This window comes from Aaosphaeria arxii, assembly GCF_010015735.1.
Source record: "Aaosphaeria arxii CBS 175.79 unplaced genomic scaffold BU24scaffold_2, whole genome shotgun sequence".
NCBI classification, from domain to species: Eukaryota; Fungi; Ascomycota; class Dothideomycetes; order Pleosporales; genus Aaosphaeria; species Aaosphaeria arxii.
In genome coordinates, this window is record NW_022983475.1 from 3,171,785 (window position 1) to 3,199,123 (window position 27,339).

Below are 27,339 nucleotides of genomic sequence, written 5' to 3' on the forward strand. Positions count from 1 at the left end.
GTGGGTGGGAGGTTTTGGTCCTGTGGCGGAGGTGGGAAATGTGAAACGGAATAGAGGAGGGTAGAGTAGGTTGGTGTAACCTCGTGACTGACTGTGCCTATGTAGCTGTGTGGCGGAGAACTGAGCTACCATATCGGGAGGGGGATGGGGAAGGTGAGTACCTTAGGGGTCTAATGGGCGGGAAGTCAACTTTCCCTTTTGTGATGGAGTGATATTGGATTTGAAGTAAGTATGGAAGAGTGATGCTATTCTGATGTCGCTTGGAAACATCGTGAATCGGATCTTGTGCAGCATGAGAGTGATTTGTTAAAACTGGTAAAGAGAGTTGAATAAAAAGATACACAACAATCTATAGAGTCTACAGCCGTTGATACAGGTTGATATATGAAGAAGTTGTAGAGCAAACCTACAAACGAAATACTGAGATATCAAACGTTATATAGTACACCATACACTGTGGAGGATTTACTATGAGGAGTGGCTTTCTAGAACTAACATGATTTGATACTTATCATGCTGTATTTAGTAGTTACCCTAGAACATTGCAGAGAATGAATTTATGTCGATGAATCACGTGGGGGCAACAGACTATGTTACAACAATTAATCATAAGTTAATTCGCCAGTGAAGTCCCTTTCCTCGGAAACTATTGGAGAACGATGTATAGTTCTGTATATAAGTGTATAGCAAGATGCATCGTTTGCCAATTTCACAGATCGAGTCTATTGAAACGGCGAAGAAGCAGTTGCTGTCGGGGATGAAGGGGACAAGATTTAGATTTCATGATAAGTGATCACGATGGAATCAAAAGTTCCGCAGATCTGAACCAAATTAACCAAGTGAACCAAGTGAATGAATCTGAATAATAAAGCCTTCACTATCGAACAACTCAGTTCACAACAAATTACGAGAGGCGAATTTGAATGATTCAAGCTAGCATTTGTAGTACTTATACAGCCTTTACTGATCAATTCCACAATATTTCGTGCCCCCAAACTGGAGAATTCATTTAAGAGAGAAGGGAGAAATTCCTTTATGTTACCATGTGCATTCCTTTCCTACCAACTACCATCCTTTTGTTTTCCTCTATATTGAAGCGCCTTAAACTCCGTCACCAGTCGCCAGTCACCATTTCACTGATGGAAATCCCCCCACGATCGAGGAGCAATCAAGCAGGCAAAACCAATGCAGAAAGGTTTGCCGATGGCTCTCTTCCTTCGACGAGCTCCGCTAGACAGAGTCCTGTGCCTGGAGCTTGGGAGATTCCCCACGCTCCATGTCCCGCGGCCACAAAAACTCCTCCTTCTTTTCCGGGTCGCGTCTTGATGCCTGCGCCGAGTTTCTCGTCCGGGATGCGTGCGACGATGGGTCGACCGGAAGATGTCACTGGCCGGAAGCACTGTGGGAAGTCAGCATATTTGATGGGGACATTCGAAGACTGATGAATGAATGTGACGTACCAGTGATTCTCGGATGCTCTCTAGCTCCTTGTTATCCACTGTGCCCATCATTGCCTTCGCACACTCTTTCATCTGCTGGATCGCCTCGGGGTTACACTTCACTTCCGTTGCTTGGTCCGGCAATGGGATCTGCGTGCTGTTCAGGCCTGCGAGATACACCTCTCCTCCGGCTCGCGAGAACCATTCCGGTGAGAAGCCCAGGGTGTCTGTTGCGAAGATCGCGTGGCACATTTCCTCCTCATCCAGCTCCTTGAAGAATGGATTCTTGAGCAGGAGCGAGTGGCCCGCTAAAGGAGCAATTGGGATCCGTGTCGAAGCTTTGGGGAAGAGAGAAGCGAATGTCCGCGGTGCCCATGCTCCTGATGTGATGATGATCCTGGTGCATGGTACTGTCGAGAATTAGCAAACTGACACAACAAAGGTCACAAAAAACGACATACGCTCTGCCTCGACCCCGCCCTTCTGTATCCGAACGCCATTCAACTGGCTTGCTCCGTCGGTGTTTATGGAAGTAACCTTCGCGGGTTGATGCAACTGGACACCCTTCTGAAGGCACTGCTCCAGCATCCACCTACAAAATCGCAATGGGTCTCTGAAAATCCACCGTTAGCCAATCTCAATATCCCCCTCAGCAAATCATGTCTACCAACATTTGTGCCGTGCTTCGATCATGACTGATAACCTCCAAACTCGCGCCGTCCACTTCCTTCAGCCAGACGGGACGGTTGGACTCGACATTGTGTCGCGTGCCTGCAGCCTGAGCGCGACTGGTTCCATTGCTCAGCCAGTCTTCTCCGCTGCCGTCGATGGCCGATTCGGTGTCCTGGCTGTACGATATGCCTGTGCTCCTGCTGTATCCCCAGATCTTGCGGCCGTTGTTCGATTCCGCGAGTTGTTTGTGGAGTTGGAAAGATAGAATGCCGAGGGAGGCCGATGATGGTGCGAACCCTTTAATCGGAGAGAAACGTTAGCTGGGAATATCTTTTTTTTTGTCGAAATTCATGGTCGGATTTGTTGGTGGATTTGTTTGTTTGTTTGTTTGGGCGGGAGGGGAATAGAGCTTACAATCGGCAGCTAGAAATCCGCCTGCGAATCCTGACGAACAATAGAATAATTCCTCGGTGGTATCGACGAGATGGATGCTCTGAGGGTTCGTGTAACCAGATTGCGACAGGTAGTAGGCTGTTGAGAGACCTATGATGCCAGCACCGAGAATGACGGTGTTGCTGCCGTTGCTGTTGTCGGTGGTGGCGTTGTCGGCCATGTCTTTTTGCTTGCTTGCGGACAGATGCGGGGTAGCTACGTTACACAGAACAGAGCAGGGTAATTCAGTAGGAGGGGAGGGAGACGAAGACAGCAGCGGCTGTCCGTATTATGAGATCGGAGGTTCGAGGTGGGGATTCAGAGATCAATGCAAGCAACGAGTACATGGGGATTTTTAATTATCGTGAATGAGAAAGGACAAGGGACATGAGAACAATAATTGGCGTCAAACGTGCGAAGCGGGCGGGATCCATAATAAAGTGCAAGTAAGTATGTTAAGTTACAGTAGAGTACCCAAGTAGGAGGCATGTATGACTATGAATGCATGCATGCCTGCCATCCCATAAACCTCCTAGCATTACATCGGCAAGTACATCCGCGGGGGGCGGACGTCCAAATGGAAAGCAGAGGAAAGGGCAGTAAGTAACGCAATTGGTGTTGTACATAGATTAGTGTCCGCTGTAATGCTGTATGTGTGGTTCCCGTGGGTTGGAAGAATTCCAAAGTAAGAAGGGTGGAAGGGGAAGGGAAAAAAAAAAGATCATACGATGGTCGGATTGGGAGAACGCGATTGTGGTGCCGCTATTATCCTACCTGCCAGCCAGGAGACCAATTCTTCCATCCCATCCCATCACGATTCACGTCCCATCACTTTGGGCCTTCCGCGTGACCCTAAAGAAATGGCCTGATGTTCCGCTTCCATTAACTACCTAAGTTATTGTGCTGGTTACCTTGTGTAGCTTTGTCTTGCCATTTCTTACCGTTGAACCATTCCGTAACATGACGTTCAACGCCCTCCGCGTTTCTCACCCGCAGCTGAACCACCCATCTAGATTCTAGAATCATTCAACACCCCAGAGAATATGCGAATCCCTCCTCTTCCCCTTACTCCTCCTCGGAAGAAAACATATGTTGTCGCATGATGGCAGAGCCTATGGTTACCGTTCTCCACCTAGTCATTCCGATTGAGTCACAGCGTGGCTAATTATATCTGCAGAACATCATAGACACAGACACACACACAAGTATTATTGAGAGGTAGAGCAATGAAATTCGCTGGCTAGCTAGCTATTATCTGTACCGTAACGTCTGTCATTTTGTATCTCGAACGAGGAACCCAGCATCATTACCGATGAGTTATAGGTACTTCTACAATATCGTACTATAGCCCCCTCTCTTCCCCAGAAAAATAAAACGAAAATAAAACCAAGTCAGAATATTACCACACGTACAAAAAAGGAAAATACGTTCTTTTTTGTTTCCGGATCCCATCGCTATGCATGACATGTACAGTACAGTTTATGTTTTAATGTGTAGGTATGTGTATCTCAGATACAGGAGAGATACCAAGGTGCGTGATATCGATGCTCCGCCTATAGAGCGAAGAAGGCGAGAGCCGCGCCGAGAAGAGCGGGCAAGGGAATGGAGACTGGCGAAGCAGCACCAGTGAACTCGGCAGGCTGGGAGACAGCGGCGGTGCCAGTTCCAACGGGGACCTTGACGGTGCCGAAGGAAGACTGAGCTCCCGATGGGATGGGGTAGGGAGCACCGGTGGTGACAGCAGGGACAGGGGCGGGCGTGCCGGGGATGAGAACGACAGGCTCCTCGGTGGGGGTGACACCTGGTGCTGGGGGTTGAGTGGGCGTCTGGGTGGTGAAGACGACCTGGGGAACAGTGACGGTGGTGGAGATGGTAGACACCGTGGTTCCCTCAGGGACGGTCGAGCAGGGCACCGTGACGGTGGTCTGGTAGGTGATGGTTGTGACAGGCACGGCGGGAGGAGGAGTGACTTCTCCGCTGGGCACAGGGACGGGAGCAGAAGGGACAGGGGCAGAAGGCGTAGAGCCAGTGGGGTTGATGGGAATGTTGGAGGGGCAGTCAGTGATGAGACCTGGGTTCTCGGGAACGTGGTTGGCACAGATACCGATGAGGTACTGGAGAGCTTCCTGAGTCTTGTCGTCGGTAGCCCAAGCAGCAACGCACTCGATGACGTTCTTGGTGAAGTCAGGGTTCTTGCAGTAGCAGTCCGAGTCGGTGTTGTCCTTGCACTCAGAGTTGATCTCGAGCCAGGTGTTCATGCACTGGGGAAGGACTTCAGGAGGAGTGTATCCAGGACCCTCGTAAGTGGGAGGAGTTGGCTGAGGAGCAGGCGTGGACGAAGCGGGGTTCTCAACAGGATAAGAGCTGGAGGTGACCTCGACAGGGGCAGTGCTGGAAGGTCCTTCAACGGGATAAGAGCTGGATGGCACCTCAACCGGAGCAGTGCTGGAGGGTCCCTCAACTGGGTAAGAGCTGGAAGGTACCTCGACTGGAGCAGTGCTAGAAGGTCCCTCAACCGGATAAGAGCTGGTCTCAGGGTTGGATGGAGGAGGCACGGCAGAAGTGCTGCTGTTACCAAAGATAGGACCAGTTGGGTAAACAGAGGAGGGAACCGGTGGAGGAGTGTTGCTAGGAGTCTCGGCGGGCTGGCTAGGAGTCTCGGCGGGCTGGCTAGGAGTCTCAGCAGGCTGGCTTGGGGTCTCTGCAGGTTGGCTAGGAGTCTCAGCAGGTTGGCTGGGAGTCTCAGCGGGCTGGCTGGGAGTTTCCGCGGGCTGGCTGGGAGTCGAGACGGGGTAAGAGGGCTTGCTAGGAGGAGTGTATCCCGGGTTGCAGTCGAAGTCGATGTGATGGAAGCCAATCTCGCAGTCGTTGCGGCCGCCCTGGTTATGGTTTCCAAGATAGACCTCGACGGAACGAGCACCACCGCACTGGGTGTTCTGAACAAGGGTACCGTCCTTGGAGCAAGACTTGACGTGCTTGCAAATGGACTTGTCGGGCATGGTGTAGTGGAACTCCAAGTCGCAGTCGAACTCGACGGAAACCTGGATCTCCTTGATGGAGAAACCATCCTTCCTCTTGTCACAGTCGAACTTGGCTGGCGTTTCCTTCTTGACCTTGTTCTTGATGCACTTGGAGCCGAAGGTCCTCTTGGTCAAGGCATCACGCTTGCCGAAGCTGTTGGAACACTTCCAGCCACCTCCGAAGTTGAAGTCTCCATAGTTGTTGAAGTTACCCTCGGGAAGGTCACCCCAGTTGAAGCCCTCCTTTTGCTTGTCACTGCACTCGTTGTTGTTGTACTTGGGACTGTTGAAATGGCGTGCTCCGCGATTCCAGGTCGCGGAGACTTGTTGGGCAGCCAGGCCAGTAAGCAAAAGAGTAGTAGAAAATTTCATTGTGACGAAGTTTCGATATCAATGAAGTGAGTGGTACGAGAAAATAATAATTGATAGTCAATGATGGTTGTTGAGTGAGTGTACAGACGAAAAGAAAGTATGAAACAAACAAGAGCAAAGAAAACGATTGACTTTGACTCCTGGTCGACACGAGATTAGAATATACAGAAAGTATTGCTTGAGCAAGAAGAGGCCTTACAGACAGAGGAGATGGACATAGATATACCCTCTGTACCTTGAACTATGTAAAACAGGAGCCTTGTGAAACAATCGCCTGATTGGAGAGCCATGGTCCGCACCGATACAATTGAGAATTGGTCTAAGCCCCAATCTATAGTATGGAGCGCTCATGGGTCGTCAGTGCACTATTGGATTCTACATTTTCCGTGGTAGAGTCGGAGTAGCAGGCGGTTATGGAGTGAGATGGAATCCATGATGGGGAATCGTTTTCGCAAGCGAGGGGTCCTCGCAGACTTGAAACACTCTAAGCTGGACGCGCTGTCATGCACCAGGAGCGCCAATGAGTAGCCACCAGCCGCCCGGCTCCTCAGGGTGTTTAGGAGCACATCAATAGACTATTGGATAGGAACGATAGAAAAAAAAGAGCCTCACTCACTCGCCTCTACACACGCCTCTGCGGAGTTGACAGTATTCTATTGTAGGCGACTTGATTTCCGTCCGGAGATTTAGCAAAGCGCCTTTTCGCTGTGCCTGATGTCGATCTTGACATCAATAGCAGCGAAGCAAGCTGCAAGCGCCCATGGAGCTCTTCAGAACTTTCTTCTGAAGTCATCGGCCGAGAAAAGAAAGGGCCTGGCTACACTTCGTCCCGATTGAGACCGATGCTACACATTCGCCGGCGTGAGGCCGCATTGTCACCTGTTTCGTGTGCTTGAGCCTTGAGTTTTGGTCAACGAAGGTGCCGATTTCCATATCAAGACCCCCAGTCGTTGGATCCCGCTGCTCTCCCGCTCGCTAGTGGCTGCACCGTCACGTCTCACGATGCCCCTGGGTTGTTACAACAACGACCTCCTACTTGCACCCACCAACCACATGCCTGCCATACAGTCAATAAACTTGAAATCCGCCAAAATCGCGTCTCCATGATCTGGACCTACCATATGGTCATGCTTTTTTTTTTTTCAAAGGGGGTCAGATCTTGTAAGATGCGGACAACGGGTACCTGACAGGGCGCGCGGTGGTACTCACCAGATACATTCGTTGTCTTCTTCGCCGCGCTGACTCTCCTTTCGGGGGGCGCCGAAACAGATGAGGCAAAAGCAATTCTTCTGCTGCCATATTTCCCTTTTCGCGATTCAGTAGGCTCACGGTGCGTGCAATATACTTATCGAAAGGCCCGCCCGTTTGAGTCTTGAGAGACAGGTGACAAGGTCCATGACATTCCAATACTTCCACCCATGACCCGCAGGCTCTCCGACAGAGGGGGCGGTGCAGAAACGTCCCTGACGTCGTTACTAAAGACTATCCGTTGTAGGTATCAACACCGTTGATATGCGACTCAAGGCCCAAGATCTAGGAACCCTTCCCAGTTTCCCACCCTTGACCAACCCATAAAATCAATGTGATCCGATCTTGAGGTAGCTTCTGTCAGTTCATACACAATAGTAAACAAGCAATGACCAAACTACTATTGCGCAAAATGCACGTGTAGATGTGCGGACCCAAAAGACAATGCAGCTTCCGTGCCCCTGAGTGCTAGGGTAAATATTGAATCCAGTTTCAAAATCATTGTTGAAAGCATGCGTTAAAATAGATATTCTGGGGATTGTAGCAACCGGGTTTTCCTTGTACCAGGTGTTCAAGATGCTGTTTCCCAGAATTGTGAATGGTCGTCAATGATATGAACAGTACTGGAAGCTAGAGGTTCTTCATGCATTCTTTCCTGGTTGACCGAGATCCACAAGGAAGGTGAAACTGGTCGATGTTCTAAACACGATGTTGACAAAAGTAGACTTTCACAAACTTTAGCGTGCAGCTACCTTGATACACTTGACAGGTGTATACATGGATTGAGTTCACAGGGATCTGGAGCCGAAACTGTCGATACTAGGTATCGACTGAGTGTATTCAGACTCTCAGAGTGATCGCATTCAAACCCGGTCAGCGCTGGATGTTGGATACCTACGTCGATTCCCGATTCCCTGACAAGTGACAGCCTTCATCGAGAAACTTTATACTCCGGGCTCCTAAGAAAACGTTGTAGGGATAATTCCACGCTCTGCGCATTCCTAGACGATATACTTCGTATCGCAACAATGTTACTCAAGTGGCACGGTGGTTAGCCCTAGGGAAGTTGCACGTGTCCAAGGTGGTACGGCATGAGACTGGGTCACTGGAATGCAACCTCCCGTCTATGATATGGCTATTCGGGATCCGAAAGTGAAAGCGCCTGGGAAAAGTCCGTTTGCGGTGAGATACTGTAAGCGCAAGATTAAAGTAATTACAGAGTAATGTAAAGATTGAAAGGAGATTCGCTGAGCGACTGGCACGACTGACGGCTTACTCATTCACATGGTCCGCCAAGGGAGGCTAAAATTGGGCCTTCCCCAGATAATCCCGTTCCCCCTTCTGGCCTTTTTTTCCCAACATCCTTTCTTTAACGCGACAAAAAGAAATCCACCTACAAACCACGAACACACTGCCAGGAACCGCGCCTGGCAAAAGAATCGAGAGAACAATACTTCCAAAACCTTCGCATATGGGCCCACCGACCGCTTCCTATACATCCTCCTGCGTCTGCACCCTGGCCGTCAGCGCGACTCCAAATATTATTCTAGCTTTCGGGCTCTCCAAGACTGAAGCCAGCTTTGGCTCCTTGATTGATCGTGCAGCCGCAGGAGGTCCGCCTTGAATAGGGCGGACGGTAATATTTGATCTCAAATACAAAGATTGGATGTGCGCAGTTTCCCAGAACTGTCGGGAATGCAATTACTAACAGAAACTGCTTAGAATCAGGTCGAGGCTTGATTAAGCGAAGCAGTTGGACTTTTGAATTCATATCCACCCACTAGCTCACATGGCGCTGTTCACCTTCGATCACGACGATGCTCACCTAGGGCAAAATAAGGCGCAACATGAAACCTCCTCTACTACCAATTGCGCTGGGACGATCGTGAATGGAATGGCTATGGACATCGATATCCCCAACGCCGGCTCAAACGCAACTTCGGGAACCCCTCCAATGAACATATCTTCCACTGCACCCAAGCGTTCACTACAGCCGGCTGCTGTCAATGGAAACCAGCAGCTCGCGCCGCCGGAAAAGTTGGATTTCGAGGCTGTCCTGAAGAAAGCTCAGAAGAAGAAAAAGAAGAAGCGAGCCATGAAGCCTGGCGCTCCAGCTGCGACCACTGTCCGTGGATTTCAGACACCCGTCACATCTGGCGGGGAGGAATCCGACTTCTCGGTCTCGATCACGAGCACGCCGCGACTTGGACCAATCTCAAAGCTCCCTAGCATCACCAGTAGCCCAGCGCTGAAACCATTGAATGGCCATGGGGGCATCACGAACCTCAAGCAACAACTCGAGAGTTTGAACATTGGCTCCCGGTTCGATTCGCCATTCCGAGGAACCTTTCCCGGAGTAGCATCGGGTCTTTCGAGCAATGCAAGCGTCTCCGGACTTGATAGTGACAGCGACCGGACTGAAATGGAGAGCTACGAAATCAATCTGGAAAATGATTTCATCAGTCAAGATGCTCCTTCCAAGACATCGACCATGACATCTGCGCTTGGAAGGGTCGATTCTGACCAATACATGCGTAAGATGACCGCAGAAGATTTCGAGCCCTTGACTTGTCTCGGGAAGGGTAGTTTTGGTACTGTTCTGCTTGTCAAACAACGCGCGACCGGTCGTCTCTACGCACAGAAACAGTTCAAGAAAGCTTCCATCACCGTGCATAAACGACTTATCGAACAAACCAAGACCGAGCGGGCTATTCTTGAGAGCGTGAACCGACATCCTTTTGTAGTCAAGCTCTTTTACGCTTTCCAAGATCACGAAAAACTCTATCTTATCCTTGAGTACGCACAAGGCGGGGAGCTCTTCCATCATCTTGCGACTCAGCGCATGTTTTCCGAGGACGTCACGGCATTTTACATGGCGGAAATGGTACTCGCTCTTGATCACTTGCATCGCACTGTTGGCGTCGTTTACCGCGACTTGAAGCCTGAGAATTGCTTGTTGGATTCCGAGGGTCATCTCCTACTCACCGATTTTGGCCTGAGCAAGGTTGCCGTTGACGAGGATGCGAAATGCAACTCCTTCCTCGGAACGATCGAATATATGGCTCCAGAGGTTATTCAGGGCGCTGAATATGGCATGGCCGTAGACTGGTGGTCTCTTGGCGCGCTCGGGATGGATCTTCTCACTGGGTCTCCACCATTCACGGGAAACAATAATGCAAAAATCCAGGAAAAGATCCTCAAGCAGAAACTTGTACTTCCTTTCTACTTGAGTGCCGATGCGAAGGACCTTCTCACCCGTCTGCTCCGCAAAGAGCCCAAGAAGCGTTTGGGTTCGAATATGCCTAAAGACCTCCAGACGATCAAGTCTCATCGGTTCTTCCGCAAGATCAATTGGAAGAAGTTAGAGGCTAGAGAGTTGGAACCGCCTATCCAGCCCCTCATTACCGACCCCGAGTTGGCCGAAAATTTCGCGTCGGACTTCACAGATCTGCCTCTCAGCCCTGTCGCCACGAGGAAGGGGTTTGACGAGTTCATGGCGGCGAGTGAGCAGGATCCTTTCGGTGGGTTCAGCTTTGTAGCCAGCCAAAGCCTTCTCGAGAGCGGCTTCCTTGACGACTGAGTGCTGTTGCACCAATCCATATCTGTTCCGACCTTCAGTCACGTTTTTGCTATCGCCATCATTCTCTGCCATTCTTTGTTTACAGTTGCTAGAAATGCATGGCTCCTGTTTTCTTAACGCATTCTGCTGGTACCATACTGGCTATTCATTGTGGGCGAATTTCATACATCTTTCTTACGGAGGACATAATTGCAAGCGGCCGGTTCATCAATTCATTTTGCTTTCCGTCTTAGTGCTACGGTTGCCGCATCTTGCCGGTTAGAAACCATGGCATTCTACATCTATCAACATGGTCTTTTATTCTTGGAGCGCAATCGCACCTCTTCTCTTGACTGTGAATGTGAACGACATGAACGACACTGCCGCTCGGTGCACTTACATGCTGATATGCTGAAGTTTCAGATAAGTACCAAAAGTAATCATAATGCAATGAAATTGCATTATAAAGGCTTGAGAGCAAAGCAGCTGTACTCCTCTTCATGCGTAATGTGACATGCATTGAATATCACAGACCAACAACCTGCCCGAGCAAACACGCTACAAATCGATTTGAGAAGGCAAAAAAGATTTACCGTCAGATTTGCACCTACTAGCGGCACCTGCGAGGCAAGTTTTGTTAGCATCTGGGTTGGAACTTTGGTGCATCACCGGTCAACGTCGCTTCCCTTGCCGCTAGCGGGGTGAATATGGTCAGTGCGTTAAAAAAGCTCTCTGCCCTTTCACATTTACTTAGACTGCTAGACTTTCTTCCCAAATTTCTCTTCACTTCACCTTTCTCCAATCTTTTTTCACAGCCTACAAAATGGCTAACAACGCTGCTGGTTCTTCGCAGCCTGCTAAGGCGGGCGATCCTCTCGCTCAAATGGCGCATTCTGAGGCTCACTACTTCAACAGGTACGCATGTCCGCTGTACAGTCTTGGAATTAATATACTGACATGTTGATTTCTAGTTATAACCACCATGGTCAGTTCTTGACCCAAAACCCAAACAGGAATCTATACTAACGTTGTGCGCTTCAGGTATCCACGAGGAGATGTTGGTGCGTACAGATCCTGCAGTGATCGCCTATTTCGACAAGACGTGAGCGCCTTAAAACTAACAGACCGCCTCTTACAGAAAGATGAAGTCCGAACCAAGTCCTACCGGGACGCCATCTACCAGAACGGTCACTTGTTCAAGGACAAGGTGGTCCTCGATGTCGGATGCGGTACATCCATCCTCAGCATGTTCGCAGCCCCTCCCCCACCACCGGAGCCCAATATGGCTGGCACACGAGCAGGCGCTGACAAATTGTGTATAGGTTTGCGGTTCGCGCGGGCGCAAAACACGTTATCGGTGTCGATATGTCCACAATTATCGACAAGGCCAAGGAGATCGTCGAGCGAAACGGAATGAGCGACAAGATCACTCTTCTGCAGGGAAAGATGGAGGAGGTAGTGCTCCCATTCGACAAGGTTGATATCATAATATCTGAGTGGATGGGCTACTTCCTACTCTACGAGAGCATGATGGACACTGTTCTTTACGCTCGTGACAAGTACCTGGCTAAGGACGGTTTGATCTTCCCTGACAAGGCTACTATCTTTATGGCCGGTATTGAGGACGGTGACTACAAGGAGGAGAAGATTGGCTGTAGGTCTCCATGTGCACAAACGTTTCTTCGTCTTCTAACGATTTTCTGACAGTCTGGGACAACGTCTGGGGCTTTGACTACACTCCCCTCAAGGAGACCGCCATGACAGAACCCCTCGTGGACACCGTCGACATCAAGGCTGTTGTTACGGACCCTGCACACATCATCACCTTCGATCTCTACACAGTCCAAGTCAAGGATCTTGCCTTCTCACAAGAGTACAGCATCAACGTGCGCCGGAGCGATTTTGTCCATGCTCTCATCGCATGGTTCGATATTGAGTTCTCCGCTTGCCACAAGCCCATTCGCTTCTCTACCGGCCCTCACACCAAGTACACTCACTGGAAGCAAACCGTTTTCTACCTCAAGGACGTCCTTACCTGCGAGGAGGGCGAGACCATCACCGGTACTCTAGTAAACAAGCCCAGCGAGAAGAACCACCGTGATCTCGACATCAGCATCTCCTACAAGCTCAACACCGAGGATATGCACAGACAGGCCTCCGGCTCTGGAGTGTACAGGATGTATGTTTTGCAGAATACCCCAGTTATCATCTATGTTGTGACTTTACTAATCTGTTCCACAGGTGCTAAACGATGCTTATTTTCAAGTATCATGCATATAATGATTTAGTTCCATTTCATCGACATAGATGTTCCCCTCCATTCCCCCTTTCTCTACTTTCATCAATGGCAAGGTATGGCGTTCTGCGACAAAAGATATATATCACTCGGATATGGGCTGCTGCGATGGCTGTTTCACTTTTCTTGAACGCCCGGTAGCCGAGCGAAAAAAGAGAAGGCATTCACAAGTGCGTACTAGTAATGACGCAAAGGAAAAGGAAAAACTAGACATTCCTCTGAGTCCTTTTCCCTGTCTTGGAGGAAGGCTCTCGATCTTCTTTGGTTAGCTTTAAGTAGGGTAGCATGGCTTGACATGGGTATGACACATGACACGAGCTTAACGAAAGGTGTTATTTCACGATTGTCACCTTTTTCCATTATAGCCTTTCTTCCTGAATGCTTGTCGCGATGTGTGACCTCATGTGAATTGTGGAAATTGATTTTGATTATGGACAGATAGTATCGTGGAGGCTTGACCGCTGGGGATATCATCGTTATGGAAAAAGGGAATGACAAGACAGTAACAAACAGGACCCATCATGACAGAGGAAACAGCACCTAGAACACCACCCATGCACCAGCCAAAATCATTATGGTCATCGATAGAGATGGCGAGAAAAGAGCAAACCTGAAAAGCATCACTCATCGTCCAGGCCAACCCTAACGCTAGACTCAGGATCCTCCCACTTCTTCGACTTCAGCACCCTCATCTTCTTAACGGGACTCGCACTCCTCGCCATGCCGTCCCTCTCCAGCGCCTCGATCTTCGCCTTCAGCACCTCGTTCTCTCTCTCCAACTCGTCGACCCTGTCCCTCAACTCCGGGTCCGGGTCCTCGTAGATCTTGATGTCCTGCTCGCGCATCTGGGCCTTGGTAGCCTTGATGACGACGTCGATCTTGCGATCGAGATGGATCTCATTGTTGTCCTGCTCCGCGTCCCACGCGGCCTGCCACCTGCGGCGCTCCTGGTCGACCGCGGCCTCCATGTCCGCGAAGCACTCGTCGCGGATCTCCTGCTCCATGTCTAGCATGTGCGACTCCGCGGCTTGCCAGGAGGCTTCTGCGGCCTTGCGCCGGGCGGTTTCCTCCGTGAGCCGCAGCGCGAAGATCTCGACTTCTTGGGTGAGGCGGGCGATTTCTGCGTTCGCGGACTCGAGTTCTTCGAGCACGGCGGAGGGCGTCGTGCGGCCTGAGGCGGTGGTGCCTGGGTGCTTGAGCGTGGTGCCGGAGAGGATGGTGGAGGTGGTGGAGGGGATCCGTGGAACCGTCACTTCGCGGGCAAGCGCGGAATAGCGGAGGATCTGGGAGGTCGCGTTGAAGTCGCCCTTGGGGTCGGCGGTGACGATCATGATGGACTTTTGGGGTTGGTGGTGGTGGTGTTGGCGGGAGTTGTTGGAGGGGAAGGAGTTGGAGAAGAGGAGTTCGGTCAGTTTGCATTGTCGGAAGGGCACGACGTTCTGGGGATGGTTGGTTAGTAATGATTTGGAAACTGGCATTCGGGGGAGAACGAACCTTGGAGCCATCTTGGTTGTCGGATTGCATTTGCATGCACTGTCCAAGGTACATGAGAGACTCGTTGATCTTTCCGGCTTCAGCAAGTGTAGCACCCGCCGTCTTCGCATTACGAGCACGCTCTGATCCAGCGAGATCGACAATGGTAAGTGTACTGCCAGACCAAGGACCCTTTCGCTGTGCGTGCCTCTTCTTTACTTCGACGCAGAAGAATCCGTGACTTCGGGAGCTGACGGCGTTACTGCCTGTGCCTGCTACCTTGCGCTCCATGAGACCGGTCTCAAGGACCATGAGTGCTTCCTCAAAACTGCCACAGATGATCTTGGTCAAGCCAGCCACCACTTTTCGATCCGGGCTCTGTTCCGTGCTCTTGAAAAGCAATGCCCGACGCTTGACATTGTGCTTGTTCCTCGCAGCATTGCCGCAGAGGAGATCGAAAATGCGGTCATTGTAGACTTCATACATAGAAATAACAATGGCGTACTCTGCATTAGGATCGGACGGGATGTCGATGTCGTGTACGCTAGGACTTTGGGGAAGTGTGGAAGGGCGGGGGATATTCTTCGAACGTGAACCCGGGTTTGTAATGAACGAACTGCAGTCCTAATGTTTGAATAAGCCTCTGTCCATAAATATAGAGCAAATCGGACGATTTGCGCTGGGGATCACTACTAACCGGCATGGGTGTTTGGGCCCGCGATGGGAACCTTTCTGACTGGTTGTCTCCGTACAATGAGTCCAAAAATGCTGTGGCTGTGAACATGTTCGCTTCAGATACATCTGCCGCAGCAAGAGAAGAGAAAGCGGGAGCTCCATAGAATGACTGGACAAGTTGATCGCCGGTGCTTTGGAAGAGGACGTCGAGCGCCATCTGGGTAAGACCGCGTTGTGATTTGGTTCCTAAGATTGTGTGGCTCTGAGAAGGGGTTAGGGATTTGTGCTTCATACGTTTACATAGAAGATTGTATGTCACCTTTCCGGAGCCAGTAACACCAAGTGTTGCCAAAAGACCATCTCGTCCATGGTGTCCATTTGCGCCCAATACGCCTTCAATGAGCGGGACTACGCCTGTGCATTTGAATAGCTCGGCTTGCTTTGCATCCTCCTCGAAGACCCTTGTGAATGCAAATCTCTCAATCGCACGTTTGCGCTTATCCTCGGTAGGTGGGCGGATCGTAATGTGTGTCGGATTCGCTGAGGTTGTCTCCTCCACGTTCAAGAAGCGTGCATTGTTGGGAGCGGAAGGTCGCAGGCGCAGAAAGACGTCAAAGAGCGAGCTTGACGGTCGAGGCGGTGGTTCCATAGCCATTTTTAATTTCTATATGAAGGTTGAGAAACGAAATTTGGGTGCAATGACAAGTGTCGGTGGACGGGCTTTGTGAGATAGATGGTGGATGGTGATCTGGGGTTTGTCAACACGGGCCGCACTGTGGTTGTCTGGGTAACAACCCCTCAGATGCACACCAGCAATGACCTCAACTTCATCGACTTTCATCGCCAAGCTTGAGTAAAATCAAAGATCATTGCCCCGAACCAATACTGCGTAGATAGTTAACAATGATGTTTTATCATCCATGCTTCCCATCCTTGCCTTCTGAGCTGAGGCTGTGCAATCAACTTAATGCGGCTTGGAGACCCCCACCTCATTCAGGATAGGATTACAAGTCGCTACCTAACCGCCAGCTGTGGATCTCATCATAAAGCAGACTACCTCCACATCGACAACTTACTTCTTCATTATTATTATTCTTTGATACTTACTCTTAACGCATATGATATCCTTGCTAAACCACTAAAGGGGTACTTTAATGGCTCAAACGCAGCGCGATGCATCCCTGTGCAAAGCATGTAGAGCGCTGTTCATAGGTCAAGAGGCTCGCTACGGAAATTCAAATAAGATAAGAAAAGTGTGGCAGTCCTCTTTGGAGTCGTTAGAGAAGTCAGTAGAAGAAGGATGTTATCTATGCTCGATGGTCTCACACGATATGCGGCACGAGTGGCCGTCTCATCGTGAATGGGGGCCCATCGACTTATTTTCTGTGGACATAAACCTAGCGCCTCGCCCTCATAATGATGTACATGACAGAAATCATTCGGGCTCTTCGCATCAATTCCACATCTCGTTCAACGCTGAATACGACACTGAGGGCGGCACAACGAAAGGCAACTCCTACCTCCTTGGACGACATTGGTTACGACGAGTTGATATCGATCATCAAGAGTTTGGAATAGAAGCAGCACCCCATAATTCCTCTGTATTAGATAAGGGAGGAGCTACATCAACTGCGGATCTCACTATGGCTATGAAATGGTTGAAGCATTGTCTCAAAAGCCATCTGACATGTGAACCAGACAATCGCCCACTCGTTCCTCCTCCCTCCAGGTTAGTTCATTTAGCCATGAGAGGAGATCAAATCACAAGTCGTTTGATTGAGCGCGATGAGTTCCCCCGGGGCTGCCAATATATTACCTTGTCCCACTGCTGGGGATCAGGCCCTATGCACTCACTTCGAAGTGATCGATTAGACGGATTCAAGACCAAGATTCCTGTCTCTCAATTGCCCCTAACTTTTCAAAACGCTTTCGATGTTACGTTGCGACTAGGATATGAGTATATATGGATAGATTCTCTTTGCATTCTGCAGGATGCCTTGGAGGAATGGGCCGAAGAAGCATCGAAAATGGCAGATATCTATGAATTTAGTGTTTGCAACATCGCAGCTACTGCTTTCAAATCTTCCAGCTCCGGTTTTTTCATACCTAAGCCCGCCGATATAGACAAGCCACTTGTTGTTTCGGTTGATCTAAAGCTGCAACCTGGCTTGGAGATGGTCGGAAAGTTCAAGTTCATCGAGACTTACTACTGGGTTTCCCGAGTAGACAAAGCACCATTGAATAAAAGGGCTTGGGTTCTGCAGGTAAGATGTCTTCACTCTACCCTTTTACTTTGATGATCGATAATTGAGAAATATCAAGGAACGCTTCTTCTCACCACGTATCCTACACTTCGGCAAAGACCAGCTTCTATGGGAATGCGACTGCAGCAGGGCCTGTGAGTTGATGCCTAAGGGATTATTTTCCACCGTGCGAAACTCTGCTCACAGAGGACACACCACAAGTCGAGCGCTCGCTGCTAAGTCCCGCCAGTCTGTCAAGAGAACCTGGTACAACCTCGTGTGGGAGTATACGGTGACAGACTTGACGTATCCCAGCGACAAGTTGATCGGCATTGCAGGCATCACTAAGAGATTCGAAACGATACTGGAGGATGTCAGCATTGCTGGTTTGTGGTCGGAATCCTTTCCAGGAGACCTGCTATGGTGCCGGGAGTGGCGGGATCGCGAACGGTTGCCGCGTGCTAATGATGGCAGAGCCCCAACATGGTATGTCATCAAACTGCACCCAGACCGAGCAGGTTCACTAAAAAGCTGAAGGTCATGGGCATGTCTCAACTGCGGCATTTACTACCCTTTACCCAATTTACAGCCCCAGATAGTAGCATCCGTGCAAAGAAATACCGTAATCGCCAACTACTCACAAGGTACAACTGAGCTCCGCATACGGGGACCTTTGCTTTTGGCAAGCTGTCCATCTGGTTCGTTCTTAGAACGGGAGACGGGAAAGCTAGTCACCTTGAGACTCTGCGCCAGCAAAATTCGAATCAGAGTTCGGCTTGATGGTAGTCCCGGTGATCTCGATGGTCTTGAGGTTCTTTTATCAGATAGGACCACAGAGATCTCCCATCCCGACAGTGGAAGTGGAGAGGCAGTAACCACAGATGTTGCCAGTCATAGGGGGAACACGGACGCTACCGAGGAAGACCTGCGCAACAATCACGACCTCCACGACAAGCACGAGACGCCCCCCGACACAGGATGGATTGCTATGTACTTATTATTCATCTCCTCGAGCGCTCCAACGGCGGGAATTTGTCTCAGGCGCTGTCCAGAAAGAAATGGACGCTATTCGAGGGTAGGATATTTCGATACCTTCCGGACGAGCACTAACAGTAGAAAACACGACATCAAGAACTTAGAAAGTGACTTGCTAGATACTTTACCAATCCACACTGAGGATTATTTGGAGAGCCACGGCGGGGGAATTTACACAATCTCAATCATTTGAAGCTATCTCTGGCAATCTGATAGTTGTTGGAAATTACACTCATTAGTACATTATTATTCCCTTAGGACAGAAATCAGCCAAGAATGTATCTTCTTATATAACCAACGATCAACGAAATAGATAGATCTATGGTTCCAACCAATCAACCAACAATCAACTTGTTCCACAAGTATAGTGATGAGCATACCGGACGAGCCTCGCTGTCCTCCCATGAGAACAGATAGAAAATGAGCCATGGCGGAGGGGCTTGCACAATCACGATCATTTGATGCTCTCTCGCTCATTGGGGTATTGAAGCATACTGATGCAGCAGTGCTTCAACAGCGACGTCAAGAATACCGAAAGAGCCTCACTCTCGTACCATAAGATCAGATGTAAAATGAAATATGTCTATTGACTACCGCTCAAACAGACGGATGGAGTGAAAACTTATTTACACAGCGCGCTCCCTCACGCACCATTGCAAGTACCAAAGCCCTTTAAGCACCCTGTACCACAGTGTTCAAAGGTGTTACCACAATATCCGAACTGTGAGCAGCATAGTCCCCATCCAGAGCCCTGACAGGTTGCGCCCGTAGTGCCACCACAGGTTCCGTCCGTTGTAACTTTGACCGAGCTTACGGGTGGTGCGGCAGAGGTGGTAGTAGCGGTAGAAGTGGTAGTGGTAATGGTGTTAGGGGGATTATTGCCGCCGCCGTTGTTAGAACCACATGTTCCAAAGCCAGCCTGACAGCCGATGCCGCAGTGGCTTTCAGTGGTTCCGCACCAACCTGCAGCGCTGCAGCAAGAGCCAAATCCGCTGCCTCGACATGTGCTTTTAAGAGGTTAGATGTTTGCTGTGAGGGTTCATGGGAATAAAAACGTACAATCCTCGTACACTACCGCAAGTAGCGTCGGTAGAGACTTTACCTGTGGATACAGGAGGCGTGGAAGTAGTTTGTGTGGCATTTTGCGTAGGGCTTTGTGTGGATATGGTTGCGGTTCTCTTTAATTGCAAAACATTAAAAGTCAGGACTACTAATATCTTTCATAGGTTTTTTTTGTTCGTTTCCAGGTTGATCTTTCTTTGCATTTCATTACGGCGAAGGATCGATCGCATGAGTAACATGCCGATCTTCTTCGAAAGGTATTAATTTTCCAAGAAGTATAACTTCTTAGACGGAGGAAGTAGGGGATGTTGCTCTTAGTTCGAAAACTAGCTTGGAGTCTTAGATCTCGGCTCCATTTCAACTGGCATTCGACGAAAGCAAATCGGTGTGTTGGAGAGGTTGGCTGTGCACGGGTAGGCAAAGAAAAGAAAGCGGATTAACTTACAGTAGTAGAAGAAATCGAGCCCTGACCACCTCCAGTATCGGTACGGTACCAATTCTCCTTCGGGTCGTTGAGGCATTCGCCAACAGTGACCGCACGGTATCCTAAAGTGGTGATGGTAGAAAGCATAAACTCGGTCAGGTTAGTGGCAGTCTGCTCATGGATATCGTGTGAGATGGAGAGCCAGTCATGAGTTCCTGAGGAGGCGCCCCCGGCGGTGATGTTGCCCTGGAACCAGTTCTTGGAGTTCTGGATCTCGCCAGGGGCATCTTGGTTGTAGTCATCTGTATCGACATCGAAGTAGGTGATGTGGTACCCAAGGTCAGCAAGATCTTGCTCGCAACCAGACGCAGCCGTGCAGCTGGAGTACGGTGGGCGCATGTAGGTTGGGAAGAATCCGAGAATGTTACGTAGAGCCATTTCATTCCTGGTCATCTGAAGTTTGCGGTCTGTAGAGCTGATAGCACTAAGGTCCTGGTGAGTCCAAGTGTGGGATGCGATCTGGTGGCCCTCAGTGTGGGCTCGAGTGATGACAGAGCGGTGCTCTTCTGTGAGATCGATCTGTCCTTTGTTGATGTTGTTGCCGGTGATAAAGAAAGTAGCCTTTGCATTGTACCTCTTGAAAACTTCAAGAATATGCTCGGTGTACCCTTTGAATGGTCCATCGTCGTAGGTGATGGCAACAGTGCCAGGATTTGCGCAAGAGTAGACACCAGTACCTCCGTATGGGATGGAGCCTAGCTTTGGACGGGGCACGTTTGCAGTATCAGATCCAGCAGGAACAGCATTATCGGGACATCCAGGCCCAAATTGATAGTTGCAGCCAGGGGCATAACAATAGTCTGGACCAGTTCCGCACCCTGAGAACAATTAGCATACCTTATGTGAATGAACAAGGTTAGAAAGACCTACAGCCACTACCACTGCAACACACTCCCGCAGCACAGGAACCAAAAGAACCACCACATTGTCCACCGGTATTTTGACGAGACTTCAGAGTTTCTCCCCGCTTCTCAAAATGTGATGAGCGAGCCTTCAAGTTATTGAACATGTTTCTAGTCTTCAAGTCACGAATGTTCAGACCGAATATCTTTGGCATGGCCGGAGCGTCGCCATGGGCGTTGACGATCGGCATGATAGCGGCAGCAGCCGCCAGAGCAGTCGATAAATGCATGGCGAAAGAATTGACGGGTATTGATGACGTAGAATTATAATTACTTTTTCGGGTGATGATGTTGGTTTCTAAGAGCAAGCGAATGGCTGTGTGACTGAGTAGATGCTCAATACACTGAGAGACCTTTGGGAAAGACTGGAAAGATAATGACTGAACGACAGATGTGCCAAAACGAGGAGGCAGGATCGACAAGGTTGAAATAAAATTCCTGTGGGCAAGGAAGGCGAGTGAACGGTACAAGGAGGGAGCGAGCAAACATCTTTAAGAGCAGGCAGGTGACGATCGGCATTGCAGTAGATAGAACCCATGCCCCCCAAGAATCTAAACTTACTCGAAACTCAAGATGGCTACAAGTCCAACTGTGGAATAGTGAATTGCAGCCCTGTAATACTGGGCAGGCTTCGCCCTGGTCCAAGCCGGCCGCGTTTGGTGTAGTCTACACAGTAGTTACGAGTACAACATATTCGGTCAGCTCTCCCAACGGAATGGCTTCGGGAGTGGCTATGGGTTGGGATTGGCCAAGCCGGACATCGAACATGAGCATGGGGCGTGGGTGAGACCATGGGACACCGGGTATGCAGGAACCTTGGGTCTTGAATGATGTTACTTGAACCGTACCTGTGAGCACTAGCTTTTCACCTGGAATGGAGAATTATAACTGGCGTGCGTCCTGTTGATTGTAGGGTACGAGAAAACATCAAAACCTTTGTGCAAAAGCTTGATATCATCGCCTCCTCCTGCGCAATTCATGCAATAGATTTTGTGCTGACTGGCTGACCGTTTCGGCCAATGTTACGTACTGTGTCCCGACGAACATTCACTTACAAGGCCTGCGGCTAACTATATGTTTAGCTGGCATTAAGGGCGTGACTAGGCAAAGAGGCATAGAGAAGAGCATTGAGGAGCCGAGTAGAGAGAGCGTCAGCAGCTATTGGGGCTGGTAGCATTGAACAGGGAAGATTGATCGATGCTGAATGGTGGTTGAAACAGCGGTCGAGTGCATCTGTCGCTTGAGGCTTCTTGGCAGTGTCAGTGGCATTTACACAGCACACTAATTACCGGTACAGGATCAAATTATTGAAGGACTTGAGCGTTCGTCGAGGACAGCTCACGATGAGCATACGCGGGTTGGACTTCGCCTATAGCTTGGCTCGTGACTGCTGGCATTATCGCTGTGTTACCAAAGCCGCATGGCTTGTGATACGTTACAATAGAACAAAGAAGAAGGAAACGATGATGAGGTTGATCATACAACTCCGTGATAAAGAGGTGGATACTAAAATCGCAAGACCGTTTTTGTTTTGTGGTCGTTGAGATTAGAACCTCCTGTCCGCCAGAGTCTCCATCTCCCAAATTTGATCTCGCGGTAGCCGCTTACGGCTATAGGAGATCAATCTAAACCATATTAAGATTCAACCTGGCGGGAGCTATATCAGTTCAACGTAGACCGCTGCATCAGATCTACATCGGATGGGCACCAGCTACTCGTGAGCGCTTCAGCGACATTCCCATCCCCTCGCCGATGCACCCGGCTATCCCTGTAATAGCTGCCGTCGATCACTTGGTATACCATTCTTAGAACCACTCTTGGTATTGCTTGTGTATGCCACCAACATGGTCGTGAGCGGGGATCATAGATAAAAACAGAAAAACAACATCAAAATCAAGATTCCTTTCACAGGTCTACGGGACTGCAGTGGATTAGATAGAATCGTTCCATTTTGTTTAACTCGAGGGCTAGACTGATCGCACTACACGACTCTGGTACACTGCTTGTACCGTCCTACAACACCTTTCACTAGCAACCCACAATTCATGCTTTCCATCTGCTCAAATGACCCTTCAATCGCCCCTGTTTGCCATACCTGTATTCAACAAGCATATCGTTGTCTCTGATAGCCCCTAATGATGAAATACATTCTCTCAAGCATACCGACATCCGACATCGTCAAAACTATGTCCTCGTCAAATTTGATAGGATCTTATTACCGGCATTTCCGACACTCGGACGCACTCCACGAGAATGGACAGTTTAATGTCGCACGCGGTGTAACCGCAGTGGAACCCCTCGTGAGACTCTTCGCGAACGTACGCATGAGCTCGTGTATCCACGTCGTACCGTCCCATGTGCATACACCCTGTACCCCCATGAGTTCTGGTATTTCCGAGTCATGAGATTGGGCCACAGCGCATGTCCTACCTCAATCCTGACCTCACTCCACCGGTCAGGCTGCTTCATAGGAGAGGGGAAGAATTGAGTCGCGCACTTTGCATGCATGCGCCTTTTTTTGCACGCGCAGGTGCAGGAATCAATACTTCCCCTCAAAGCTTGTTGTCGTCGATCATTAGAGCCGGTGTCCATTCGGATCCACTTGTTTGGATGGATGTTGGGCCTGCAAGCCAAACAATACATACTGTTTCGAACAGATGGGGCTTTTCCGTCGCCCATGGATACGCCAGCACATGCTAGTTATCGAACGTTGGCTCGGGATACAACCTAGTTCTTGCTCCGAGCTGTCGCAACTCATCGTCATACCTTCGGGAACAGAAACAACATCATTGATCCTCTAAACCCCGCTTCTTAACTCCATCTCCCATGTCCCCTCTTTCCGTTCAATGTATCACATATTCAATGATGGGAGCGAGAATGTCGTGCCCTCATCATGCCCAAACGTTCATCGTGTGCAAGTGCTGGCTCCCGCACCCCAAGTACTCTTGAGTCCATGGGTAACACCTCTCTCTTTGAGCAATAGAGCAATCGTTAAACATTAAACTGTCGCGGAGTTTCATTCCCTACGAATCATATTTACATACGTATCGCTCTCGTCTCGGTGACGGCAGGTGGGACAATTAGTTCTTCCATTGGCTCGTGTCGTCGTGTCTACCTAATTCACTGCTCCAGTAAATTTCATGAACGTCACACATTATCTCTGATCTAGATTGTAAACGTCAGGGATCCGTGCTACATGTGAGACTGCATCTGTTTGTGTTATGACTTGTCTGCGTGCTGAATGGATGAACGGTGGGGTCGTATCGTACATGAGATGTGATCCAAGTGTTTGTTTGTTTCTTTACTTACTGTGATGACAGAAAGATCGATTTTCATTCGTTTTCAAACCCGAAGTGGTTACGAATTGTTCATCACTCCGTGGTTGACGGTCTCAGACGATGTAGTGGTGTCAGCGACGGGAACAGGAAGTGATAAAGCGTTAGTAGGGCATTGCCGATTGTTGCTCATACACCCCCATGCTAGGAGGAACGATAGATTCTAGTATCATATGGATCCACTTGCCCCCAGCTTCAACATTTTGTTGGAATATAAGCTATCCTAATTGTCGCATTTCCACCAAATGGCACAACAAGCCCGGCTGGCACAATTGGTTAGCGCGTGGGACTCTTAATCTCAAGGTTGTGGGTGTAAGTTTAAATCATCACTTTCTAAGTAATTCATCAGTACTAACAAAGTCAATAGTCGAGTCCCACGTCAGGCTTCAAGATATTTCTTTTTTTTTGCAATTTTTTTATTGCAATTTTTACAATTTTTGGGGGGTTTCGCTTGGTGCTCGGGTGCACGGTTGTGTTACTATTTTACGCACATCCGAACATCACCGTATCCGGAACATCGTCAAGCTTGAATTATGACGAAGTCTGTTTATATTGAACGATTGCCATAAATATTTACAAGTTTTTCAAATTATTTAAATAGAACTGGGTATCTCTTCAAAACCAACTCAAACACTAAAAGCGAAGAAATTGAAACCGCCGAAGCGTCTCATCAACGTTCCCCCACCAAGAAAAAAAGTGGAAACACCTAATTTTGGCCCGTCACATATCCATTCCGACCTGCCTTTGCGTTGTTAATAGCAATCGCCAAAGCCGCGATGTCATTAGTAGTCGGAACGCTTCGCGGCTTATCGAAGGGGAACACGACAGATTTGTCCCGAATGCCCAAACTATCCACATATAAGACGTTCGGGAACGATTCGGGCGTGAAAGCGTTGAATGCTTTGTCGAATAGGTGGTCGTAGACAGAGGTCCCGAGGTTCATGATGGCTTTGTCGAAGTTCAATACATCTTCTGGCTGCTGCGTCAATGTCCAGGAGAGGATGTGGAACTTGTCTTTGCGGCTTGCGGAGTCGGCAACTATGTTGCGCTCCGCTTTGAGTTTGGACAGTTGGTCGTTCTCCATGTCGTCGGCCTTGTTGGAGTTCGAGTACGAGTCGTAGAATGGGAAGTTGTTTTGGTTGTAGAAACCCTCGTTCGCGTAGTTGCCCAAGGAGATTCCGTTCGGAAGCTGGGCAACTATGAATACCGATGCCCGATCCGTGATGAAATCTCCCAGCACTTTGTTGCTGAAGTCTGTATTTCCGGGGTTCTGTACGGTGAAGCGATTTTCGATGCCTTTGAGAGTATCGAATAGTTGATTCCATTGATCCTGAGATAGGTCCTTGTAATCATGATCCGTGTCAAGCGTATGGCTGAGGTTGATGATGACCAGCTCCTTGTACTGTCTGGTGAAGTCATTCACCTGCTTTACTATGTCCTACAGACGGGGTCAGCAGTCCATCCAAGCGTCGAAAGTCAAACCGTGTAGGTCTTACCAATATGGGCTGACCGTTACCACCTAGCCATATTCCTGGGCCCTCTATTTCCGAGTAGTGTCCAGAAACCCATTTTCCATTCGAGATAACCGGTCGAAGGTCAAAGTATCGAGATCCAACCATGAGCTGACCGTAGAAATCGAGGTATTGCGCCTGAGTGTTTGCGAAATGAGCGCCAACGGTACCTGGCTTGTACGAACTCATGCCAGCATCGTGGGAGCCGGGCAAAGCAATATGCTTGAGCGTCCTGTTTCCCAATGATCCAAGGCTCTGCTGCATCCAGTCTGTCGTTGTTCCACTGTTCGACCACCACTGATCGGCTTCGTCTGTTGAGAGGATCCAATTGACGGCTGCATCGTGCCTGAATCCCAGCTCGACCTTTGAGCCCTGCGGGCTCTGCTTTGTCGACAAACCGTCCAAGCTAATTGTGAGTTGGTAGTCTCGAGGCTTCCTACCCAGTACACTGAATTTCTCCGATGTTCCAGCGATGTTGTAATATGCTTCACCACCGTCATCCCCCGTGTTTCCTTTTGTTCCAAATTCAACGTAGACTTTGGCAGATGTACCAGCTTGAATCGTGGGCCAACTCCAGGTGTCCATTTGGTACGAGTGCTGCCCACTCAGCGCGAAATCATGAGGAGACCCATTGAGAATGGTCAGAAATCCGCCTGCGAAGATCAGTACTTGGGTTCATTAAGATGTGTAATTCGAAAGCTTACCGTAACCCATTTTCAGCTTTTCGCGTTGTCTTAAACAGAAACTGTGATTCTCGCTGGCCTTAGAGATACACAAACAGCGCTACCTCTGTAACAGAAAAAGTATACAATACTTTCAAACAAACAAACGATCTGGGGAGAGATCCTATATACCAAGCAAGCCCTCAATGAGAACGTGCATGCATAAAACATGCACCCTCATCTTCAGGGTTCTCACGCGCAAATAGGCCATGACCGGACCTTAACAAGAAGTCCTACTGGCCTGCACCTGACGGGGCCGGGTGTAGTATTTTTTTATTAATACAACAGCTTCTGAATCCAATGCAAGCATTCCCCTCAGGGGTAGGGAGTCAAACGACGGCCTATGGAGGCACCTCACTGGTTAGCATCTTTGCCGCATGCCTATTGTGGCTAATGCCCCTAAATGTCGAACATGTTCCTAGCCAATGAAAAGTTAGGCATGCCACAGTCCGAAAATACTCAATTGAGAAGGTCGGAGACTGAGTCCTGTGTATGGAGGAGGCCAATGGAAAGTGATGTGTGGTTTATTTGACGCTGCCCAGAGTGGCGCAAGCTCGAGACAGGGTTGTAAATGTACCTGTCGATCCCGAAGCTGAAGGCATAAAGGCGCATGAGTGGATCACATAGGCTCTCGCTTACTCAAATGATACCACATTCCTCTGCGAGAAGTCGACGTTGCTAGGATGGCATTGCAGACTCGCGCGTACGTTGCATCGAAAGGACTTAGCTTTTGCTATGAGTGCCTTTCTAGAGAGAGGAAAGTGTTAGAGCAACCGCGCAGCCCAGCGATAGTTCGACTGATTCGTGGCAACCTTCCATACTGCTCCAAGTTCAAATGCTAGGGGTTGAAGGACAACAC

General features: G+C 49.4%; 9 protein-coding genes across 9 annotated transcripts; 3 read left to right on the forward strand and 6 right to left on the reverse strand.

Moving 5' to 3' along the window:
- Positions 1 to 907: 907 nt before the first annotated feature.
- BU24DRAFT_124106 (FAD dependent oxidoreductase) lies at positions 908 to 2,902 on the reverse strand. Its single transcript, XM_033520927.1, has 5 exons — positions 2,526 to 2,902; positions 2,111 to 2,408; positions 1,901 to 2,052; positions 1,461 to 1,849; positions 908 to 1,399 (listed from the first exon to the last, which is right to left on the reverse strand). The coding sequence occupies exons 1-5, from the start codon at positions 2,722 to 2,724 to the stop codon at positions 1,169 to 1,171; spliced, it is 1,269 nt and encodes a 422-aa protein (XP_033387975.1). The 5' UTR covers positions 2,725 to 2,902; the 3' UTR covers positions 908 to 1,168.
- Positions 2,903 to 8,492: 5,590 nt separating this feature from the next.
- Positions 8,493 to 11,173, forward strand: BU24DRAFT_419257 (kinase-like protein). Its single transcript, XM_033527172.1, has one exon. It carries the CDS (start codon positions 8,973 to 8,975, stop codon positions 10,761 to 10,763), a length of 1,791 nt encoding a protein of 596 aa, XP_033387976.1. The 5' UTR covers positions 8,493 to 8,972; the 3' UTR covers positions 10,764 to 11,173.
- On the reverse strand, positions 10,881 to 11,367 carry BU24DRAFT_124140 (uncharacterized protein). The gene has a single exon (XM_033520928.1). The coding sequence runs from the start codon at positions 11,260 to 11,262 to the stop codon at positions 10,999 to 11,001; it is 264 nt and encodes an 87-aa protein (XP_033387977.1). The 5' UTR covers positions 11,263 to 11,367; the 3' UTR covers positions 10,881 to 10,998.
- A 198-nt stretch (positions 11,368 to 11,565) lies between these two features.
- BU24DRAFT_459288 (arginine n-methyltransferas-like protein) lies at positions 11,566 to 13,022 on the forward strand (the record flags this gene model as incomplete). Its single annotated transcript, XM_033531714.1, has 7 exons — positions 11,566 to 11,657; positions 11,714 to 11,727; positions 11,784 to 11,803; positions 11,881 to 11,990; positions 12,065 to 12,396; positions 12,450 to 12,925; positions 12,984 to 13,022. The coding sequence occupies 7 exons, from the start codon at positions 11,566 to 11,568 to the stop codon at positions 13,020 to 13,022; spliced, it is 1,083 nt and encodes a 360-aa protein (XP_033387978.1).
- Positions 13,023 to 13,422: 400 nt separating this feature from the next.
- BU24DRAFT_124243 (kinesin family protein-like protein) lies at positions 13,423 to 16,238 on the reverse strand. Its single transcript, XM_033520929.1, has 4 exons — positions 15,506 to 16,238; positions 15,209 to 15,448; positions 14,533 to 15,135; positions 13,423 to 14,477 (listed from the first exon to the last, which is right to left on the reverse strand). The coding sequence occupies exons 1-4, from the start codon at positions 15,839 to 15,841 to the stop codon at positions 13,659 to 13,661; spliced, it is 1,998 nt and encodes a 665-aa protein (XP_033387979.1). The 5' UTR covers positions 15,842 to 16,238; the 3' UTR covers positions 13,423 to 13,658.
- A 279-nt stretch (positions 16,239 to 16,517) lies between these two features.
- On the forward strand, positions 16,518 to 17,964 carry BU24DRAFT_342326 (HET-domain-containing protein; the record flags this gene model as incomplete). Its single annotated transcript, XM_033523314.1, has 2 exons — positions 16,518 to 17,450; positions 17,509 to 17,964. The coding sequence occupies 2 exons, from the start codon at positions 16,518 to 16,520 to the stop codon at positions 17,962 to 17,964; spliced, it is 1,389 nt and encodes a 462-aa protein (XP_033387980.1).
- A 1,310-nt stretch (positions 17,965 to 19,274) lies between these two features.
- Positions 19,275 to 19,605, reverse strand: BU24DRAFT_459291 (uncharacterized protein; the record flags this gene model as incomplete). Its single annotated transcript, XM_033531715.1, has 2 exons — positions 19,275 to 19,471; positions 19,524 to 19,605. 2 exons carry the CDS (start codon positions 19,603 to 19,605, stop codon positions 19,275 to 19,277), a joined length of 279 nt encoding a protein of 92 aa, XP_033387981.1.
- Positions 19,606 to 19,876: 271 nt separating this feature from the next.
- On the reverse strand, positions 19,877 to 21,315 carry BU24DRAFT_124249 (carbohydrate esterase family 4 protein). Its single transcript, XM_033520930.1, has 2 exons — positions 20,881 to 21,315; positions 19,877 to 20,828 (listed from the first exon to the last, which is right to left on the reverse strand). Exons 1-2 carry the CDS (start codon positions 21,140 to 21,142, stop codon positions 19,963 to 19,965), a joined length of 1,128 nt encoding a protein of 375 aa, XP_033387982.1. The 5' UTR covers positions 21,143 to 21,315; the 3' UTR covers positions 19,877 to 19,962.
- A 3,499-nt stretch (positions 21,316 to 24,814) lies between these two features.
- On the reverse strand, positions 24,815 to 26,548 carry BU24DRAFT_365252 (PLC-like phosphodiesterase). The gene is made up of 3 exons (XM_033524269.1): positions 26,463 to 26,548; positions 25,744 to 26,411; positions 24,815 to 25,685 (listed from the first exon to the last, which is right to left on the reverse strand). The coding sequence occupies exons 1-3, from the start codon at positions 26,470 to 26,472 to the stop codon at positions 24,954 to 24,956; spliced, it is 1,410 nt and encodes a 469-aa protein (XP_033387983.1). The 5' UTR covers positions 26,473 to 26,548; the 3' UTR covers positions 24,815 to 24,953.
- Between the last annotated feature and the right edge of the window lie 791 nt (positions 26,549 to 27,339).

Bases quoted from the DNA above. Each gene is read 5' to 3' on its own strand.
- BU24DRAFT_124140 (XM_033520928.1), bottom strand. From the start codon at position 11,262: ATGCATGTCACATTACGCATGAAGAGGAGTACAGCTGCTTTGCTCTCA.
- BU24DRAFT_365252 (XM_033524269.1), bottom strand. The intron at 25,686-25,743 runs GTAAGACCTACA...CCCCGTCTGTAG, and splicing joins GTAACGGTCAGCCCATATTG to GACATAGTAAAGCAGGTGAA.
- BU24DRAFT_419257 (XM_033527172.1), top strand. From the start codon at position 8,973: ATGGCGCTGTTCACCTTCGATCACGACGATGCTCACCTAGGGCAAAAT.
- BU24DRAFT_124249 (XM_033520930.1), bottom strand. From the start codon at position 21,142: ATGCATTTATCGACTGCTCTGGCGGCTGCTGCCGCTATCATGCCGATC. The intron at 20,829-20,880 runs GTAGGTCTTTCT...AATTGTTCTCAG, and splicing joins GTGTTGCAGTGGTAGTGGCT to GGTGCGGAACTGGTCCAGAC.
- BU24DRAFT_124106 (XM_033520927.1), bottom strand. From the start codon at position 2,724: ATGGCCGACAACGCCACCACCGACAACAGCAACGGCAGCAACACCGTC. The intron at 2,053-2,110 runs GTTGGTAGACAT...GTGGATTTTCAG, and splicing joins GATCGAAGCACGGCACAAAT to AGACCCATTGCGATTTTGTA. The intron at 1,400-1,460 runs GTACGTCACATT...GACTTCCCACAG, and splicing joins AGAGCATCCGAGAATCACTG to TGCTTCCGGCCAGTGACATC.
- BU24DRAFT_124243 (XM_033520929.1), bottom strand. From the start codon at position 15,841: ATGGCTATGGAACCACCGCCTCGACCGTCAAGCTCGCTCTTTGACGTC. The intron at 15,136-15,208 runs GTTAGTAGTGAT...TTCAAACATTAG, and splicing joins GGGCCCAAACACCCATGCCG to GACTGCAGTTCGTTCATTAC. The intron at 14,478-14,532 runs GTTCGTTCTCCC...AACCATCCCCAG, and splicing joins ACAACCAAGATGGCTCCAAG to AACGTCGTGCCCTTCCGACA.